The sequence below is a fragment of the Rhinatrema bivittatum genome, chromosome 3 (assembly GCF_901001135.1).
Source record: "Rhinatrema bivittatum chromosome 3, aRhiBiv1.1, whole genome shotgun sequence".
NCBI lineage: Eukaryota > Metazoa > Chordata > Amphibia > Gymnophiona > Rhinatrematidae > Rhinatrema > Rhinatrema bivittatum.
Genome location: NC_042617.1, coordinates 231,385,557 through 231,407,387, shown reverse-complemented (window position 1 = coordinate 231,407,387; position 21,831 = coordinate 231,385,557). Strand labels below are relative to the sequence as shown.

Sequence of the window (21,831 nt, the reverse complement as noted above, 5' to 3'; positions counted from 1 at the left end):
AGGGGAAGCGGCCCTCTCGGCCCACCATCACCCGCTGGATTAAAGAAGTTATCAGAGCAGCTTACGTGGAGGCCGGGAAGTCTCCGCCTCTACAAGTCAAGGCTCATTCTACCAGAGCACAAGCGGCATCTTGGGCAGAATCCAGGATGCTGTCGCCTGCAGAAATATGTAAAGCGGCGACGTGGTCCTCCCTCCATACCTTCTCCAGGTTCTACCGTCTGGATGTCCAGGCCAGGGAGGACACAGCATTTGCGAGGGCGGTCCTACATGGTCCTCAGGCAGCCTCCCGCCCAGGCTGGGAGTAAAGCTTTTGTGCCCATTTGTTCTGAGTCCATCTGGGTACACGACAGGAAATGTTGAGATGACTTATCTGATAATCTCCTTTTCCTTAGTGTAGACAGATGGATTCAGCATCCCGCCCAGCTGCCTGTGTACATGGGTTTCACCGATTCAAGGTAAGCCATGTCATCTGTTTCCATAAGAGCGTACACTCTACCAGGTGTCAATGCCTTCCGATTGGGAATGCTGGCGGTCTCCAGCTACAATTGGTCAGGGGAATCCTGTTTCACTATTTCACTGAGCGTCAGTACACACATCCATAACAGCTTTTGCAAGGAAGATTACTAAGTTGCTACGCTTCCTGTGGGGGTATGTATACCCGTGCTGACGTCAGATCCGTCTCCAACTGCTAGCACGAGCATACTAAACCCATTTGTTCTGAGTCCATCTGTCTACACTAAGGAAAAGGAGATTATCAGGTAAGTAATCTCAACATTTTTGCATTACGATTGCTTGTTTGGTGTTTTTTGGGCGTTTGTTTCTTAAGTTTAATATTTTGTCACTAAAAGATTTAGCTATTTCATTACATTTTGTTTCAGGAAGACTTTGAGGTGATTCTTGTTTGTCGTTTGTGAGCTTTGTTACTATGGAGAATAAGGTTCTTGGGTTATTGGCAAATTTTTCTATTTTATTGCAATAGTATTCTTTTTTAGTATTAAGGATTAGTTGTTTGTAGAAAGCTAGATGTTTCCTGAATTTGGTTAGGTTTTCAGTTGTTTTGTGTTTTCTCCAGTGTTTTTCAAATTTTCTGAGCTTTCTTTTTGCATCTTTTATTTTTACATTATGCCAGTGGTTATTTTGTTTTGTTTCTTTGATAAGTATTGTTTTGATGGGGTTTATTTCATCGGCTATCTTTTTGGCTGAGTCTAACCAGAGTTCCGTAGCTGTTACAATCATTAAGTATTATGCTTTTAGTTCTTCTTCTAATTTGTCCTTTAGTTCATCGTTGTTATAGGGTCATCGATATTTAAATTCAATGGGATTATGATTTTGTATGGTCTGAGGATTGAGAATTTTAATAATGGACTGAATAAGGAGGTGGTCAGACCAAGGAATTTGTGTGTAGTTAGTTGCTAAGTGTTCTAAGTAGTTGTTGTTTATGAATGTTAGATCAAGGGAGTGTCCAGCTCTGTGTTGGTTTATCGGTAATTAGTGAGAACCCTAGTGCTGTCATGACATTGATTAGTGTCTGGCATGTGTTAGAAAGAGGTTGGATGTCCATGTGTAGATTGAAATCACCTAACACCATAGTAGGTTTAGAGATGTTTAGATGTGTTGTAAGAAACTCGATTAGTGGTGAAATATTTAGATCTAGTAAACTAGGAGGGCAGTATATAAGGCACATTTGTATATTGTTGGCATTGAAGATGGCAATTTCATGATTAGGTGGTGGTATTATTGGGATTAGTTTACATTTAAAAGCTTTTTCAATAATCAGTAGTAGGCCCCCTCCGCGTTTATTTATTCTGGGGATTGAGAAGACCTCATAATTTTTGTGTGCTATTTGATTTTTTAAGACTATATCAGATTTTTTTAACCATGATTCTGTTATTGCAACAAAGTTGGGTTTATTTTCATACAGTAAGTCCGAGATGATTGGGAATTTTTTTGTGATTGATTGTGCATTTACTAAGATAAATGTTAACATTAGGTTATTTAGAGTTGTAGTGTTTGATTTGGTGGTTCTTATCTGTACCAGGTTGGTTTTTTTTTAATGAGTTCTGTAAATCTTTTTTGCTGTGTTTAGATCTAATCTCTTTGTAATTCTTGTCATATTTACCTTTGTACATGCAGACTGATATTGGATGCTTACTCGAGACTTCACCTTCCTTTTCCATGTTTCAGTTTGGCTGTTTTTTTTGTGTAGTTTGGATGGTTGATCTAAGTTCCTTTGAAGTTTGAATGGGCATACGAAAGGGCGTACAAAGGGGCATGCCCCTTTGTTGCGGCGCCTCCGGTCCTTCTTGCGCTTTAAATCCTCCCTCTTGGCTACGCTTCCAGTGTCGATGACGACAGCCAAGGGGGAGGAGTTCGCTGGTCTTCCGGGTTCCTCGGGCTTTGCGATCCAGCGTCGGGCTGCAGGAGAAAAAAGCAAGAGGAAGGAGCAAAAGATAGAAACAAAGAAACAAAAAGGCTAGTGAGCCACAGGGCAGAGGGAGAGAGTAGGTAGGAGCGAGCGGGAGGGTGGAGAAGATACAGGGAGCCTTTTGGTCTTCAGTCAGGCAGGTAACACGATAGGTAGAGGAATGGGCCCACCCCCCACCGCACCAGAATCTTTGTAGGCTTGGAGAGTCAACCCTCTCTAGCGGTTAACTTCGAGGGTATCCCAATACACATCTATTCACAATGCTTTCCATCCACATATAGAAAATCCATCCCACACGCCTACCTACCCTCCCCTCTCCTTTCCCTCCCTTCTATCAGCCTTCCTATCTTTTCCCTCACCATCCCCTTAACCATAATAGTAAACATCAATCAAAAGACTCCTTAAAATGGTGTTGGAGATCACGTTTGATGCGGGCGGGCGCCGCACCCCTGCCATCCTCATATACTTATATCAAGAGGAAAAAGAAAAAAAAAGGTTAAACCTAAAAAACAAAGAAAAACCAGTTCAAAGGATTAACCAAAGACTGTCAAGGGTCATATGCAGTAAAGCTTGGTAGCTAGCTGTTTTGCGAAGGGGTAAGCCATCTTCACAAACTATATCCTTCAAGTATCCCAGCCTCGTGGTTTAGTCCTGTTCCCCCATGGTCTGATGGGTTTATCGATACCCGGCGCTGAAATGCACATTAAATGTCATGTGCCAGGAGCAACAGGGTATTAATGCCATTCCAGTGTACCGGCCATTAGGTAGAACTCAAAAACTGGTTGGAAAGTTATGTTTAACAGCCATTGCTGATCACCTGGAGTCGATAAGGCCCATGTTTTCAAAGCGTCCCCCTTAGTCATATTATCTCTGAGAGTCTAGGTGGGAGGGATTCCACCACGAACAAGTTCGTACTCCTGCGGTTATACAAAAATCAGAACTAAAGAATACAATGTGTTCAGGAACCGCAACCAGCGGGTAAACCTCCTCGTATGTTGAAACGCCATTCCCAGAAGTATAAATTTCTGTGCTGCTTCAGCAATCTCAAAAAAACTGGATCTTATCTTTGTGCCATTAATAAGTATAGATCCATGATTAACTTGGCCAAGCGAGACTTTTGTTCCGAGAAAATTCATAAATTTCAATTCAACCCAAAACTTTTGTTTGCATATGTTTCTGAACTAACCAAATCCAGTTCACACTCACCTCCCCTGGGAAATTTAAAGAGCAAAGACTACAAATTTTCCATCTTGTTTTTAAAGAGAAAATCCATAAGCTATTAAACAACTTAACCATCTCCCCTAAACAAGTAATTTCTTTGCCCTCCAATCCGACCTTAAGATGGTCTGTCCTTGACAATGTTTCATCATTAGAAATTGCCAATGCACTCAAAAAGATGAATCCCACCAAACGAATCTTGCTAATTTCCGACCCATTTCCATACTTCCTCTGCTAGCAAAAATATTAGAAAAGGTGGTCAGCAAGCAACTAATGGATTACTTGGACAACAACCATTTACTTTTTCCTTCTCAATTCGGTTTCTGAAAATTTTTTAACACTGAAACACTACTCATCTCACTCTGACATCGTACTAAGAGGCCTAGACAATGGAAACTCTCTTATTTGCTGATTCTATTAGATATATCGTTAGCATTCAATACCATTAATCATGAGCTAATGTTAAATAGACTTTAGGAAATTGGCATAGCAGACTCTACATTCGCATGGTTCAAATCTTATCTTTCAAATAATCTTTTAAAGTCAAATTAGGCCTGGCCGAATCTGACTCAATCAACCTTAGCTCGGGGGTTCCTCAGGGCTCATACTTATCTCCCACCCTCTTTAACATCTGTATGGCCCCACTCTGCAAAATTTTGGCTGGTTTAGGACTAGTGCACTTTGTATATGCCGATGATGTCCAAATTCTACTCCCATAGAAGGGTCTATAGAGAATACCCTGAAACTTTGGAACATATATTTTAAATCCATACAACAATTACTCACAGATGTTCCTTTCCTTAAATCACTCCAAAACAGAAATTCTATTGATATGTAATAAAGTCACTGAAAAGATAACAGAAATTAAACTGACACCGTCTCACACCATTCTTCAGGAAGTAAGAGACTTAGGTTGTATATTAGATAGTGAATTTTATCCCAGGACAAGCAGGATGCTAGTCCTCACATATGGGTGACGTCATTCACGGAGCCCTTAAGCGGGAAAAACTTCTGGCAAGTTTCTAGAAGCTTTTAACTGGCTGCCTGAGGCTACTGAGCATGCCCGGCATGTCATGATATTCCCTGCCACAGGGGTCTCACTCCAGTCTTCTTTTTTCCGCGCTGCTAGCTGCATCGCGGGTTATAGGAGCCCTGTGAGTTACCTCACAACGATAAAGTTCATTTTCCGTTTTTTTGCCCCTTACAGGTCTCACTCGGTTTGTCACCGGCTGGTGACAAACACCATATACTTTTTTCGCTAAAAGGGAGTCCGAATTCATCGACGGATGTCGACTGAGAAAACTTCAGGATTCAAAAAATGTCCGGCCTGCAACCGGACTATGTCTATCACGGACCCGCACGTCGAGTGCGTTCGCTGTTTGGGTGGAGACCATGACATCGCCTCTTGTGCCCAATGCCAAGAAATGACGGTGAAAGGTAGGAAACTTCGCCATGAAAAGATGGCTCAGATTTTTCAAATCCAGACGTCGCCGTCGCCCACGACTTCGACTAAATCCTCACGGGTGGGAATATTGAAAAAGATATTGATAAAGAAAAGGATCCCGGAGGGTTCGGGGGATGCTTCTTCGCCGACACCATCCGTGGCATCGTCAAAATCTGTATCTGAGGTTCGCACAAAACATAAACACCGTAGGCACCATTCAATTCCTCCATTGCCACCGCCAGAGGAACCGGTACCTAAACAACGGAAGCTATCATCGACCTCCGTAACACCCACAGGGGAATCGATGCCATCGACTTCTGTGACAGACTTAACCGCTTTGATTAAGCAAATTGTCACTGATGCCCTTAAGGAGAAGATACCGGCGTCATCGCCGATGCTGACCGCCGGGTCGATGCCGACTTCTCAGTCTATGCCGGCCACCGGGCCGATGCCGATGGGCCAGTCGATGCCGACTATCGAGTCGATGCCGTCCTCGATATCGATGCCGGTGCCATCATCGATCTCGATGCCGGCTACAGCGTCTGCATTAACAACCCTGTCTATGCCGATAGATGTGCCGAGCTGTTCTTCAGCGATGTCCGCTACTCAGCCGATATCAGCAGCCTCATCGTCGATCCAAATGCCGGAGCCATCGAATATTTTACAAACCTCGATGTCCACAATGGCTTCCAGGCCCATCTCCTCAATGATTCCCATTTCGATGTTTTCTTTCCTTACTTCATCAATGCCAACTACTTCACAGTTAACACCTCATTACACCCTAGCTCCGTCCAGAGCTCCTGTACAAGGAAAGAAGGCATCAGGAAAATCTAAGCACACTTCCATGCATGCTCCAGAAGTTTCTTCTGAAAAAAGGTTGCATGCCATACTTACAAAAAGGTATCAGGACAGCCTGAAGAGGGAAGTGAAGTCAGTGATGGTTCACCTGACAATCAAGATCCTTTACAAGGCCCATCTGGGGTGTCACCATCTAGAAGGCTGGAACATCATCAATACCAGCCCCCAACAGACACATGGTCGGATACACAATCGGAGCATTCTTCAGAAGATTTTTTATCAGAAGGTACTCCGCCTCAGGCTAAGAAACAATCCCCTCCTGAGGACTTATCGTTTTCCTCGTTCATCCAGGAAATGTCAGAATCCATCCCTTTTCAGCTCCAAGCTGAAAAAGATGAAAGACAACAGACACTGGAGATACTACAATTTGTAGATCCCCCAAAACATAACTTGGCTATCCCAGTGCATGAAGTGCTGCTGCACCTTCAACAAAGAATTTGGGAACACCCGTGTACAACACCTGGCGTAAACAGGAGAGTGGACTCCACGTATTTAGTTCAAGCAGCCCCAGGTTTTGAAAAACCACAACTGCCACACAACTCATTAGTCGTAGAATCTGCTCAAAAGAAATCACGCAGATCCAGGACGCACGCCTCTATTCCTCCAGGGAAAGACAACAGATTCCTAGACCTTATGGGAAGAAAGATTTACCAGGGAGCCATGCTGAATTCCAAGATTGCTGCGTATCAGCTGTATATGATGCAGCATCAGAGAAATTTCTGGAAACAGAGGAATTTCTCCCATCCCTGCCTCAACAACAACAAGAGGCAGCACAACAAATTGTGCAAAAGGGTCTAGATGCTGGAAAACACGAGGTACGAGCGGCGTATGATGCTTTTGAGACTTCTTCCAGAACTGCAGCATCTGGCATTAGTGCACGAAGATGGGCCTGGCTGAAGGCTTCGGACTTACGTCCGGAAGTACAGGACAAACTAGTGGACTTGCCTTGCCAAGGTGATAATTTGTTCGGCACAAAAGTGCAAGACACTGTGGCACAGCTTAGAGAACACTCTGAAACATTAAAGCAGCTCTCCACTTTGTCACATGAAACTGCACCTCACCCTACCCGCAAGCCGCCACGTAGGGACACAAGACGTCCTGTCTACAGGCCAAGGAGATATTACCCTCAGGCCTCTAGATCACGGTCTACAAGACCTCAACAACGTCCTCAGCAAAGACAGCAACGAGCTGCAAGGCCGCAGCCTCCGCCCCAAACAGCTTCCACCTCTGGTTTTTGAAAGCCATCCCAGAGAGCAGAGCCAACCAAACCCTTATCCAGAATTACCAGTAGGGGGAAGGATTTCCCAATTTTACAACGAATGGGAAAGCATTACCACAGATCAGTGGGTCTTATCCATAGTTCATCAGGGTTACCACCTAGACTTCACATCTCCCCCTCAGGAGTTTCCACCACAAAACTCCTATCTCGAACACATTCCTCAATTACAAACAGAATTATCTACTCTTCTGAAAGCAAAAGCTGTGGAACACGTACCACACTCTCAGAAGGGAAGAGGATTCTATTCCCGGTATTTCCTCATTCCAAAGAAAACCGGAGGCCTTTGTCCCATTCTAGATCTCAGAAATCTCAACAAATTTCTAAGGAAAGAAAAATTCAGAATGGTATCCTTAGGCACCATGCTTCCACTCATACAAAGGGGGGATTGGCTTTGTTCTCTGGATCTCCAAGATGCATATACTCACATACCTATATTCCCACCTCATCGCAAGTACCTAAGATTCAAGGTGGGACACCAGCATTTCCAATACAGAGTCTTACCATTCGGCCTCGCCTCAGCTCCCAGAGTATTCACCAAATGCCTAGCAGTAATAGCAGGACATTTGCACAAACAAGGTGTTCATGTCTTCCCTTACCTAGACGATTGGCTAATAAAAAGTCAGTCGCAACAAGGAGCACTAACTTCTCTACATTACACAATACAGTTACTTCACAGACTGGGTTTTCTCATCAATTATCAAAAATCCCACCTGCAACTGTCTCATCTCCTCCAATACATAGGAGCAGAATTGGACACAAACCTTGCACGAGCTTTTCTTCCAGCAGACCGTGCACAATCTCTGGCCTAGTTGGCGTACTCCATGTCCGCACAACCACAAGTGACAGCGCATCAGTTTCTCATCTTAGTAGGCCACATGGCTTCAACGGTTCACGTCACTCCTATGGCCAGACTTGCCATGAGATTAACCCAATGGACTCTTCGATCACAGTGGATCCAAGCCATTCAACCACTACATTATCGAATCCAAGTAACCCACCAACTACGCTCCTCGCTACACTGGTGGACAATCAAGGACAATTTACGCAAGGGCCTACCCTTTCAAAAACCGATCCCTCAAATAACATTAACTACAGATGCGTCCACCTTGGGATGGGGAGCCCATATAAACTCTCTTCAGACTCAAGGAACTTGAACAAAACTCGAAGCCACATATCAAATCAATTTTCTGGAACTTCGAGCAATCCGGTATGCACTGCATACGTTCAAGGACTGCCTTTCACACAAAACCGTACTGATCCAGACAGACAATACTGTAGCCATGTGGTACATCAACAAACAGGGAGGTACGGGCTCGTATCTCCTCTGTCAGGAAGCTGCACAAATTTGGGACTGGGCCTTGAACCACTCAATGTCCCTACAGGCCACTTACCTAGCAGGGATCCAAAATGTCCTAGCAGATCGACTGTCGCCAGTTCCAACCGCACGAATGGTCTCTAAATCCCTCTATTGCGAACAGAATCTTCCAACGTTGGGGACAACTATCAACAGACCTTTTTGCGTCGCATCTGAACCACAAGGTGGACAACTTCTGTTTCCTGCGCACACAGAAGAACCAACCAGCCAAGGACGCCTTTGCTCGCCCTTGGAACGCAGGCCTACTATATGCTTATCCTCCAATACCGCTCATCACCAAGACACTGGTGAAGCTACAACAGGACAGGGGATCCATGATCCTCATATCCCCATATTGGCCTCGACAAGTATGGTTTCCCACACTGCTAGATCTGTCAGTCAGGGATCCAATACGCCTGGGAGTAGCTCCCAATCTCATCACTCAGGATCAGGGTCGGTTGCGCCACCCCAACCTTCAATCCCTATCCCTGACGGCATGGATGTTGAAAGCTTGATCTTACAACCACTCAATCTTTCAACCAATGTTGCTCAAGTGCTTATAGCCTCACGAAAACCTTCCACGAGAGAGAATTATTCTTTCAAATGGAAACGGTTTACTTGCTGGTGCAAGCAAAGCAATATTGATCCTTTTACTTGCCCCACAGCTTCTCTTTTAGACTATTTGTACCATCTTGCAGACTCTGGTCTTCAGACCTCATCAATCAGAGTACATTTGAGCGCAATCTCAGCTTATCATAACAAGATAGGAGATGCACCTATATCCACACAACCTCTCGTCAGTAGGTTTATGAGAGGTCTAACTCACCTTAAACCACCAATTCGGCCTCCAGCTACACAATGGGACCTGAATCTGGTGTTAACAGGATTAATGCGTTCCCCTTTCGAACCCATAGATTCCTGTGAACTTAAATTTCTCACATGGAAAACTATTTTCCTCATAGCCATCACATCAGCTAGGAGGGTTAGTGAGTTACAAGCACTTGTCACATATGAACCTTATACAAAGTTTCTCCATGACAGAGTGGTTCTCCGAACACATCCAAAATTCCTTCCTAAAGTAGTTACGGAATTCCACTTAAATCAAACAATAGTTCTACCCACATTCTTTCCAAGGCCTCACTCTTACCAAGGCGAAAGAGCTCTACACACTTTGGACTGTAAACGTGCATTGTCTTTTTATTTGAATCGCACTACGTCCCTCAGAAAATCCAATCAGCTTTTTGTCTCTTATGACCCAAATAAGCCAGGTAAAGCAGTGGGAAAGCATACTCTATCCAATTGGTTAGCAGACTGCATACAATTTTGCTATAAAAAAGCAGGCCTTCCTCTCCAAGGGTGAGTAAAGGCACATTCAGTAAGAGCAATGTCAACCTCAGTAGCACATTTTCGTTCAGTGCCAATCATTGACATTTGTAAAGCAGCAACATGGAGTTCCCTTCACACCTTTGCAGCTCATTACTGTTTGGACAAGGAAGGACGACAGGATTCAGCCTATGGACAATCTGTCTTAAAGAACTTGTTTCCCGTTTAATCCCAACTCCTTCTACATCCAGCCTGCTGTGATCTTTGGCTGCATCATTTCCTCAAACATGCATGACTGCTAACTGCATGGACAATGACTCAGCCTCTAGCTTGCTAATCACCCATATGTGAGGACTAGCATCCTGCTTGTCCTGGGATAAAGCAAAATTGCTTACCTTGTAATAGGTGTTATCCCAGGACAGCAGGATGTAGTCCTCACGAAACCCACCCGCCACCCCGCGGAGTTGGGCCTCAGACTTTATTAATTTATTTTTGCTAACACTTATTGCTACATATAAGACTGGAGTGAGACCCCTGTGGCAGGGAATATCATGACATGCCGGGCATGCTCAGTAGCCTCAGGCAGCCAGTTAAAAGCTTCTAGAAACTTGCCAGAAGTTTTTCCCGCTTAAGGGCTCCGTGAATGACGTCACCCATATGTGAGGACTACATCCTGCTGTCCTGGGATAACACCTATTACAAGGTAAGCAATTTTGCTTAAGTTGAAGACATCAATAAAAGCCATAGTAAAAGAGGGATTTCACAAATTACTGATTTAAAAAAAAAAATTAAAACCCCTGTTACACAGTAATGATTTTAGAACAGTCCTGCAAATGCTACCATTATCCAAACAGATTACTGTAAAGCCCTGCTACTACGACTCCCTGTTCCCTCCATTCGCCCTTTGCAGCTTCTGCAAAACGCTGCCGCACAGCTTCTAACTAGCTGTAAAAAAATATGACTACATTACTCCTGTTCTGAAAGACCTCCACTGGCTTCCAATTTAGCACAGAATTCAGTTTAAATGTCTGACCTTAATACACAAAACCATATACGGAGAAAAAATTGAATGGCTGAATGCGGCTCTGCTTATCCACACTCCAAAACGAAATTTAAGGTCCTCAGGTAAAGTACTGTTATCCATTCCATCGCCAAAAACAGCTCCCTTAAACACTGTCCGAGAGAGGACACTATTACTGGCAGGCCCCAAAGTATGGAAATCACTACCATTTGACATCAGGCTAGAGACAAACCCACATTCATTCAAAAAAATGCTGAAGACATGGTTACTTGAACAAGCATTCATACAGTCGGGATGATCCCCTAAATATTCTTCTATTTTATTCCTTTTTTTATCTGCTGAGTTATTTATTGTTATTGCTTTAAATTTTATTTTTATTTTGCATTATTTAGAATCATTCTTACTGTACTTCATTTTATTTTTATTCTAATTTTAAGGGCAGTTCTTAGAATTTTCTTTTTTGTTTTTAGAATAACTGATCTTAAGAATTTATTTTTATCTAAAGTTGTCTGACATTATTTTAGTCAAAGTTTTTTGAATTGTTGTAAATTGTATTTTTTCAATGGATTTTGTCTATTTTTGATTTGCCTTGTAAACCGATATGAAGTCAACATGAATGTCGGTATATAACAGTGAATAAATAAATACATTTTTAGGCGTGCTGGGAATTGCAATGAGAACTGCATTTGTTTTGCGAATAAAGCTGAGCAAATCGGGGAAAATCCTTGCCACAGAGATGAGACCTTTGCTGAATAGTCCTGAAATATCCGGACTTTTATAGAGTTGTAAGTGATATCAGGCGATTTTCTGTAGGCTTGCAATATGGCCTGTTTGTGGGCGAAATTCAATACTTTTGCAAAAATCAGCCATGGTCTCGTATTGTCTTCCCTCCTCTGGCCTAGTCTGTGGGCTCTTTCGATGCGGAATGACGCCTGAAGCTCTGTTAGTGGGAGAGATTCCGATAGCCAGGTTTCAAGAAAGGCCCCCAGATTCCTTTCTGCTAGTGTCTCCGGAATGCCCAGGAGCTTTATGTTGGATCTTCATGTTCGGTTCTCCAAATCTTCCAGCTTCGATGTTTGTGCTGCGATAGTCTTCTCCAGAGCAAGGAGCTTTAGTGGTGGTGGCCAGGCCGTCATCCTCTACAACCGCTACCCTGTCCTCAATCTGTTCGAATCGCGGGTTTAATTCTGTGAGGGCCGTTCGCACTTCTGAGATCTGAGCAGATATCGACGCTAGTATGATAGTTTTAAAGTCCTCTGGTATATTAGTTGGTGCGTCTTTCGTGCTTTGTGATTCAGGGCTAGCAAACCATCTTGGGGTCTGCCGTTTTTGGTTTCTCCCTTTCTTACTGGTCTGAATAAGCATTCCGGAGGGCGAACGTTGCATCCGTGCCCAGTATTTTTGCCGATTCAGGGATGTTACAGGCTGGTAATTAGTGGAACAAATCAGAGTGTGGCACCCAGAGCCCTCCTAGGCATGTCCTCTCACGCTCACCGCATCATGTGGTCTCCTGCATCACTGTTTTTAAGATAGTAATACATTTGCTTAGTTGTATACAATCCTTGTAAAAACCCAATTTTTAATGTTATATTTTATATAAGCGTTATTAAAAGAAGCTTCAATCTTTATTTTTGAATATTCATTTTCTTATTCTATTTTGAACTTCAATTCTTTTTTGTGTTCACTACTTGAATGATTTTCTTTTTTCCCTTTCTCCATACTTTTATGCTACAGCCACTCTGGCCCTCCAACTAGTTCCTTTATCACCTGCTTCCATGCCCCTAGTCTGTCTTCCCCTCAATTTGCTCCTTTTAACACTTCAATTTTCTTTACCCTCTTCCTTTTCCCTAATCTCTCATTGATTTTTTAGTCAGTATTTACTCTCCTTTATATCTACATTCCAGACACTTGCCTTCCTTTCATATCTCTCCTGCTTGTTGTTTCCCATTCGTCCTTCCTTTATCTGCTTTTCAAACTTGCCATAAACTTAATCTCCCTTTTGGTCTAGATGCTTTCCCTCTAAGTGCCGAAAAGCATAATATAAATAAATATTTTGTTCTACATTTCTCTCAGCTCCCCTTCTCGTCTGTGTTTTTCTCATCCCTTTTCTCTCTCTCAATTTAATTTTTCTCTACATCTTGCTGTGTTTCCTCCTCTGCTCTATTTATTTTCCAGAAGTATGAAAAAACTGGATGAATAAAGCCCATTGGACTTGAGCTAAAGGAGTAAATTAATTGTTGTATAACAGATTGTTAGGATAATTCTGAAAAAAAACATTGCTTTCTGATTATTGTATGCAATCAATTTAATAAAATAGTACAGAAAGTATTATACAGAAATAAACTTCTTGGTTGACTGCCTCTTCAATTATAGATTTACTAGTAAAGTAAATGTAAACTCGATTTTCCTGAAAATTTGAGTTTATGTACTTTCCCATTAATAAATATTGATATATTAATGATATTTTAGCTTATTTTGATTGGGGAAAGAACTTTTCTTTTCCTTTCAATCAGAATTTGAAAAATTCTTTTTAACAAGCAAAAGAGAAGATGAAGTTACTTCTGGGTAAAGTGTGGAAATTCAGGGTTTGTACTTAAAGATTATGATGAAATACTTGGACTCGATTATTCTTTGCCAATAAATTGATTCATTTGCTCTGTTCTGCAGATGGTTCAGATTCTAGAGATAAGCCAAAGCTTTATCGGCTGCAGTTAAGTGTAACTGAAGTTGGAACGGAGAAGATGGATGAGAGCTCCATCCAGGTGAGAAGTTTTTTGGTTTTTTTTTTTAAAGCAGAGCTGTAAATTATTTGTATGTATTGAATTAGAGTTTGAAAGAGTTGCCATTGTGCATCTGTCTAAAATAAGATTGATATTCAAAGCCATTTAGATGGATAACTTACAATTTATCCATCTGAATAGGAAGTTTTGGTATATTCAGCTCCCCTTACCTTGCTAGATTTTACGTCCAGGGACGTTGCAGGGAGGAGTTAAGTTATTCGCCTAACTTAGCCGATTTTTAATTATAACCAGCTAAGTTAACCAGATAACTTTAGACCTGCTTCAGAACAGGTCTAAAGTTTTCTCACAGGACAAGCAGGATGGTAGTCCTCACATATGGGTGACATCATCAGGATGGAGCCCAATCACGGAAAACTTCTGTCAAAATTTCCAGAACTTTGACTGGCCCCCTACTGAGCATGCCCAGCATGGCACTAACCCTGCAGCCAGCATGGGTCCCCCTTCAGTCGTCTTTTTTCCGCGCAGCAGTAGCCTCGCGGTTTAGGAGCTCTGAAGAGATTCCTGACAGGAGTTTTCCTCACGGACTTAATTAAAAAAAATTCACCCCACAGGGGTCCCCCCTCTAACTTTCTCGGACCACGGTACTCCGGTAAGTTTTTTCACCATTTTTCGTCGGTTACCGTCGAGTTTGGCCCTCGCGGCCTACTGGCCGTCGACCATACCGCAGCTCAGTTTTTTTCTATGGCCATGGCGTCGGGTTTTCGTCTGTGCCCGGACTGTACTCTCACCATAAGAACATAAGAAATTGCCATGCTGGGTCAGACCAAGGGTCCATCAAGCCCTGTTTCCAACAAGGGTCCATCAAGCATCCTGTTTCCAACAGAGGCCAAAACCAGGCCACAAGAACCTGGCAATTACCAAAACACTAAGAACACCATGTCTATCACAGACCCTCATGGAGTCTGTGTTCTGTGTTTAGGCCATGAGCATGATGTCCTGACTTGCACCAAGTGTGCCCTCATGACACCATAGGGTCGCAAAGCCAGAATGGAGAAGATGGGACTCCTTTCCCGTGCTCACACCCCGACGCCGTCCATCGCATCGACGTTATCGGAACCGGCACCGTCGAAGTCGCACCACCATCAACAACCGTTCGGTGACCGCCCGCCGTCGACGCCTTCACGGCCATCGACTCCCGTTTCTCCCCCTCAAGATCGTGGGGATCGTAGGGAGAAACATCGCCATCGGCATCGTAAGTCTCAGACCTTCGAGGGAGCGAAATCGTCGACCTCGCCACCGTCGAAGAAGCCCGGTCCAGGAGCGGCACCGACCACTCCTGCGACCGGGACATCGAGGCCACCCTCACCCGATCATGGTTTGGGAGTCGCAATTCCGCCTGTAAAGGTGGTCCTTCCGACTGTGCCTCAGCCTCCCTCTTCTGTCACGGAGCCGGAGCTGATTGCCCCAGGTCTCCGGGAAGAACTGGACCGGCTGGTCCAGGAGGCCATCGACAAAGCGATGCAACGTCTCCAGGTCCCTCCGGCACAGACACCGGCACTGAGAGTGGAAACGGTGACCGACCTGATTCCAGCAGCGCTGGCACCGCTGCTCTCCTGGATGGAGGCGCTCATGACTGCCCTTCCACCGGTGCCTCCTGGGTCTCCGATGGCTCCGGTGCGCTCCCCGATGACTGCTTCATCGGGAGGAGAAACACCGTTCCGCATTCCTCCTTCGGGGGTAGTGCCTCAGCCATCGATGCCATGTTGTCCCTGTATATCTCCCCTGCCGTTGAAGCAGAGAGCTATGCTGGATATGTATTGAAAGTGAAGTGTCGGTCTTCCTCTCCTGCCGTTGAAGCAGAGAGCTATGCTGGATATGCGTGAAGTATTAGTTTTTCTTCTCCCCTGCTGTTGAATCAGAGCGCTATTTATTTATTTATTTATTTAACATTTTTATATACTGGGATTCATGCGAATTTGCATATCGTCTCGGTTTACATTGTAACTGAAAACAAGCATGAGAGAATGCTAATTACATAGAATAGGGCATAAAACTTGGTACAGCTATGTTGGATATGTATTGAAAGTGAAGTATGCATTGAAAGCCACATTATCTATCAACAAATATTGAATAAGCCTAATAATTGGTAATACCTATAGCTTATGAACTCTTCGTTAATTTTACATACTCTTGCCCACTCCTGTTTTTTGTTGTTTTTTTTTTAATTTGGAGATGGCAGCCCTCCATCCTTCCGCTCTGTGAAGGTGGAACACCAACCACTGGCCACTGGTATTCCGCTCCGTGAATGCCTCTGTGGCTACTGCCGCTCCATGCAGTGTTTTGCTGCCTCCTCTTTATACACTTCCTCTAGACCTGATGGATCCACAGTGTTTATCCCACGCCCCTTTGAAGTCCTTCACAGTTTTGGACTTCACCACTTCCTCCGGAAGGGCATTCCAGGCATCCACCACTCTCTCCGGGAAGAAATATTTCCTGACATTGGTTCTTAGTCTTCCTCCCTGGAGCCTCAGCTCGTGACATCTGGTTCTGCTGATTTTTTTCTGACGGAAAAGGTTTGTCGTTGTCTTTGGATCGTTAAAGTTTTTCAAGTATCTGAAGGTCTAAATGATATCACCCCTGCTCCTCCTTTCATCCAGGGTGTACATATTTAGATTCAATCTCTCTTCGTATGACATCCGATGAAGACCCTCCATGTTTCTGGTCGCTCTTCTCTGTATCGCTTCCATCTTGTCTCTGTCTCTTTGTAGATACGGTTTCCAGAACTGAACACAGTACTCCAGGTGAGGCCTCACCAAGGACCTGTACAAGGGGATAATCACGTCCCTTTTCTTACTCGATATTCCTCTCTCTATGCAGCCCAGCATTCTTCTGGCTTTTGCTATCGCCTTGTCGCATTGTTTCGCAGACTTCATATCATTAGACACTATCACCCCAAGGTCCCTCTCCTGCTCCGTGCACATCAGCCTTCCCCCCCCCATCGAATACAGTTCATTTGGATTTCCACTCCCCATATGCATAACTTTGCACTTCTTGGTATTGAATCTCAGCTGCCATATCTTCGACCACTCTTCCAGCTTCCTTAAATCCCGTCTCATTCTCTCCACTCCTTCCGGCGTGTCCACTCTGTTGCAGATCTTAGTGTCGTCCGCAAAAAGACAAATCTTACCTTCTATCCCGTCCGCAATGTCGCTCACAAAGATATTGAACAGGACCGGTCCCAACACCGATCCTTGAGGTACACCACTTAAAACCGCTCTCTCTTCAGAGAGAGTTCCATTTACCATCACACATTGTCTTCTGTCCGTCAACCAGTTTGCAATCCAGGTCACCAACTCGGCACTCACTCCTAAGCGTCTCGTTTTATTCACCAGTCTCCTGTGCGGAACCGAATCAAAAGCTTTGCTGAAATCTAAGTAGATGACATCGAGCGCTCTTCCTTGATCCAATTCCTTGGTTACTCAGTCAAAAAAGTCAATCAGATTTGTCTGACAGGATCTTCCCCTGGTGAATCCATGCTGCCTCTGGACCAGACACAAGGATCTTGGTCTCCAGAGGAAGCCAAACACCGGATAAATTTCCTGGAGCTTCGAGCAATGCGATATGGTCTCAGAGCTTTTCAGGATTGCCTATCAAATCATGTCATCCTAATCCAGACGGACAATCAGGTAGCCATGTGGTACATAAACAGGGAGGCACAGGCTCCTTCCTTCTGTGTCAGGAGGCTGCTCAGATCTGGGCGGAAGCGCTCTCCCACTCGATGTACCTCAGGGCCTCCTACTTGCCAGGAGTGGACAATGTCTTGGCGGACAAACTGAGTCATGTCTTCCGACCGCACGAGTGGTCGCTCAATCCCTCGGTGGCGACCTCTCTCTTCCAGCAATGGGGTTCTCCCCAAATAGACCTCTTTGCATCCCCTCAGAACCACAAAGTAGACAATTACTGCTCCCTCATTCGGAGCGAGCACTCTCTGCCCAGAGATGCATTCTCCCTCTCGTGGGCAACCGGTCTGCTTTATGCATTCCCTCCACTTCCTCTTCTCTCAAAGACTCTAGTGAAGCTCCGTCAGGCAAGGGAACCATGATCCTGATAGCACCTCACTGGCCACGCCAAGTGTGGTTTCCAATACTCCAGGATCTCTCCATACGCAGGCACATTCCCTTGGGAATGGACCCGCTTCTGATCACTCAGAACGACGGATGTCTACGCCACCCCAATCTTCAGGCCTTGTCCCTGACGGCATGGATGTTGAAAGGTTAATCCTTCAGCCACTTAACCTTTCAGATTCGGTTTCTCGTGTCCTCATTGCTTCACGGAAGCCTTCCACAAGAAAGTCTTATTCCTATAAATGGAAAAGGTATACATCATGGTGATCTTCACAGTCCCTTGATCCCTTTCCTAACCAATCCCGAGATTTTTGGACTATCTCTGGCATTTATCGGAATCAGGTCTAAAGACTTCCTTAATCAGAATGCATGTCAGTGCGGTAGCCGCCTTCCATAAAGGTGTCGGGGATGTCCCTATATCTGTACAACCCCTCGTAACACGTTTTCTTAAAGGCTTGCTCCATATCAAGCCACCCTTACGTCCTTCAGCCCATTCTTGGGATCTTATCTGGTTCTGGGTCGGCTCATGAAACTCCATTTGAGCCTCTTCACTCTTGTGACCTAAAATATTTCACATGGAAGGTGATTTTCCTTTTAACTATCACTTCAGCTCGCAGGGTTAGGGAGTTTCAGGCCCTAGTTACCTATCCACCTTACACTAAACTCCTGCAGGACCAGGCGGTACTCCACACTCACCCTAAGTTTTAGCTAAGGTAGTTTCGGACTTTCACATCAATCAATCCATCATACTTTCCCAGGCCCCATTCCAATCCAGGGGAACAGTCTCTGTATACCCTCGACTGTAAACGGGCTCTAGCGTTCTACCTAGACCGTACAGTTGCCCACAGGAAGAGCACTCAGTTATTCGTCTCCTTCCATCCCAACAAATTAGGGCAACCTGTGGGTAAGCAGACTCTCTCCTCCTGGTTGGCGGACTGCATATTCTTTTGCTATCAGCAAGCAGGCATTCCTTTTCACGACCGTGTTAAAGCACACTCGGTGAGGGCCATGGTGACTTCAGTAGCACACCTATGATCGGTGCTGCTTCCTGACATTTGCAGGGCTGCCACCTGGAGCTCACTCCACACTTTCGCAGCCCACTATTGCTTGGACAAAGCCGAAAGACAGGATTCCATCTTCGGCCAATCTGTCCTGCGTAACCTATTTCCAACGTGACGTACCAACACCTTTCCACCTGCCCGGTGGGGTTCAGGATGCTCTCTACCAAATTCCACCCCAGTTGTTTTGCCTGTTGCACACCGTTGGGTACATTTGGTGCACGTTCGGACATCCTCAGCTCTGTACTCACCCATATGTGAGGACTACCATCCTGCTTGTCCTGTGAGAAAGCAAATTTTGCTTACCTGTAACAGGTGTTCTCACAGGACAGCAGGATGTTAGTCCTCACGAAACCCGCCCGCCGCCCCGCGGTGTTGGGTTCGTAACGTTTTGTTTTATTTTTTTCAGCACTGCCTGTAGCTATAAAATAAGACTGAAGGGGACCCCTGCTGGCTGCAGGGTTAGTGCCATGCTGGGCATGCCCAGTAGGGGTCAGTCAAAGTTCTGGAAACTTTGACAGAAGTTTTCCGTGATTGGGCTCCATCCTGATGATGTCACCCATATGTGAGGACTAACATCCTGCTGTCCTGTGAGAACACCTGTTACAGGTAAGCAACATTTGCTATCTGGTTTTGTGTGGCCCAATAACTTCCTACTTAAGCGGATATCTTCAAGAGAGATCTGGTTAAGTAACGCAGTAAACAGAAAAAGAAATAAGAAAAAAAAGGAAAAAAAAAACCCTTACAGGTCCTAGGGCCCATTTCTCTATATTTCCTTACAAAAATCTGTATTTGGCCCTTTTGGGCTATATACCCCATAATTCCCTTTTAAATTTGTTGGTTTGGGGGTGGGGCGTGGGAGGGGCTATTCCATTCACTTCTATTGGGGGAGGAGCATGGGTGGGGTCAGGGGCAGGAGGGGTGGGGTTGGGGGCAGGATGGGGTCTGGGCTACACCCATTCACTTCTATGGGAGTGGGTGGGGCTTTGACCGAAAGTGAATGCTGATTGACTGACATTTTTGATTGACAGTGTGCCCATAGACTACTTACGCCAAAGTTGGAATGTACTACGCAGGTGTACCATTAAGCTGTAGGTACCCACCCCGAGAGCTTATTGGAAATTAAACTTCTGGGACAAAGGTGGAGTAAACTCACATTTTTGGTGGCCACGGTTATTCTATTGCCATGTCCAGTCTGGTAGAAACAGCTAGATACTACCACACTGGGTACAGAAATAGTATAACATGGCCACCAGAAATGTGAGTTATATTTTACCCCTGCTCTGCTCCAGGCATTAAATTTCCAGCGTTAAGAAAATGTGCTTTGTTGTCTTCCTTTTAATGCACTTTCCTGCCTTGCTGGGGAATAGCTAATGCCTTTTATTTATTCATTCACTTATAAACTGTCAATGGCTATGCTCTAGGCAGTGAACAATAAAACATGCAAAGTAAATATTAAATGAACACAATTCAAAACAAAACCAGTACAAATTACTCCTGCCAGTCACATAAAATTCTCCTGTGGAAAAAATATAAACAGTTCATACCACTGAATGCCCTAGTCAAAGACCAGTCTTAACAGTTATGTCTTTAATAGTGATATAAAAGTAGTAGTACAGTTTTTGCTAACATACCTGTGAATTCCCTGTCCCAGATTTCTCAGATCCAAAAATTGGCAATTATATAAAAAATATATCTCACACTCTAACACGACATATCATATATATAGTGATATATAAATTCATTAGAAAAGATTTTTATTGTATACAAAACATATCAAAAAACTTCAAAAAACATTCAATTACTATTCATCTTCCGATACATAGAGTTCACCATAGAGTTCACCATAAAAACTCATTCACACACACAGTCATGTTAAAAAAATTTTCTTTTAGAAAATCTATATAAAAATATAGTTGTCTCACTCCCTCTATACATTATATTTCTTTTGTAGTTCTATTTCCCTGTACGTACCCGGATCAGTCCAGACTGTGGGTTGAGCCTCCTTTCCAGCAGGTGGAGACAGACTAGAACTTGAAGGATGCCCTATATCAGGACAGAGCCTATCCTCTAACCCAGAGCTTTCCAAACTTTTCATGTTGGTGACACACTTTTTAGACAAACATAATTTCACGACACGGTAATTCAGTCTACTAGTAAACCAGAGGTTAAAGGTTAAACGAACGAAACATATTTCGACAATTTATGTATGTTTCCTTAAATATATACATAAATAAAATGTTTCACGACACAACCTATCTCATGAAAACCTTAAATTTATATTAAAAATATATATTCCAAGATTCATGTTATTGTTATAATTTATGAGAAACAATAATAAAACAAATTGTCTGTCCCCCACACACTCATCTCTCTCCTCCCCCCAGCACATGTCTGGCCCCCCACACACTCATATCTCTCCCCCTCAAGCACATGTCTGTCCCCCCAGCACGTTTGCCCCCCACTCACTCATCTCTCTCCCCCCAGCACATGTCTGGCCCCCACACTCATGTACCTCGTCTTTTTGATTGTTGCCAGTTAAGTGCTTCACTCCCTTCCATGATCACCAGACACTGCTGCTTGCAGTCAGTACTCCTCATGGCCAGGCCTCATCAGCAGCAGCAGCCAATGCAAGGACGGCTGGGCTCGTTCCACCCACCAAGCCCCCCAAAAAAACGCGATTGACAGCAAAAATCACCCAATAATAAGCAACCCATAAACTGAAAAAAAAAAGTGAATCTCTAGAAAAAAAAAGCCCAAACTCGCATCAGAGTTGACCGGGCTTGCGCGACACACCTGCACACTACAGGCGACACACTAACGTGTCCTGACACACAGTTTGGAAAGCTCTGCTCTAACCCTTCAGTATTTGTATGTCTCCAGCAGGTGTAGCATCTCCCCTTCGGTTCTCTGCTGTAGGCTAGTCAGCCTTTTCTTCTCTTTTAGGCTCAAGCAAGTACTTCTATTAGTTCTCTCTTGTAAAAAA

General features: G+C 44.2%; 1 protein-coding gene across 21 annotated transcripts in view; it reads left to right on the top strand.

The window, feature by feature from the left end:
* Positions 1-21,831, top strand: part of AFDN (afadin, adherens junction formation factor) — a 1,391,435-nt gene that overhangs the window by 259,374 nt on the left and 1,110,230 nt on the right. For all 21 annotated transcript variants that reach the window (XM_029594302.1, XM_029594301.1, XM_029594288.1 and 18 more), the window contains one exon: positions 13,590-13,684. In XM_029594302.1, coding sequence (XP_029450162.1) covers positions 13,590-13,684 — 95 coding nt within the window. The remainder of the gene's footprint in view (positions 1-13,589; positions 13,685-21,831) is intronic.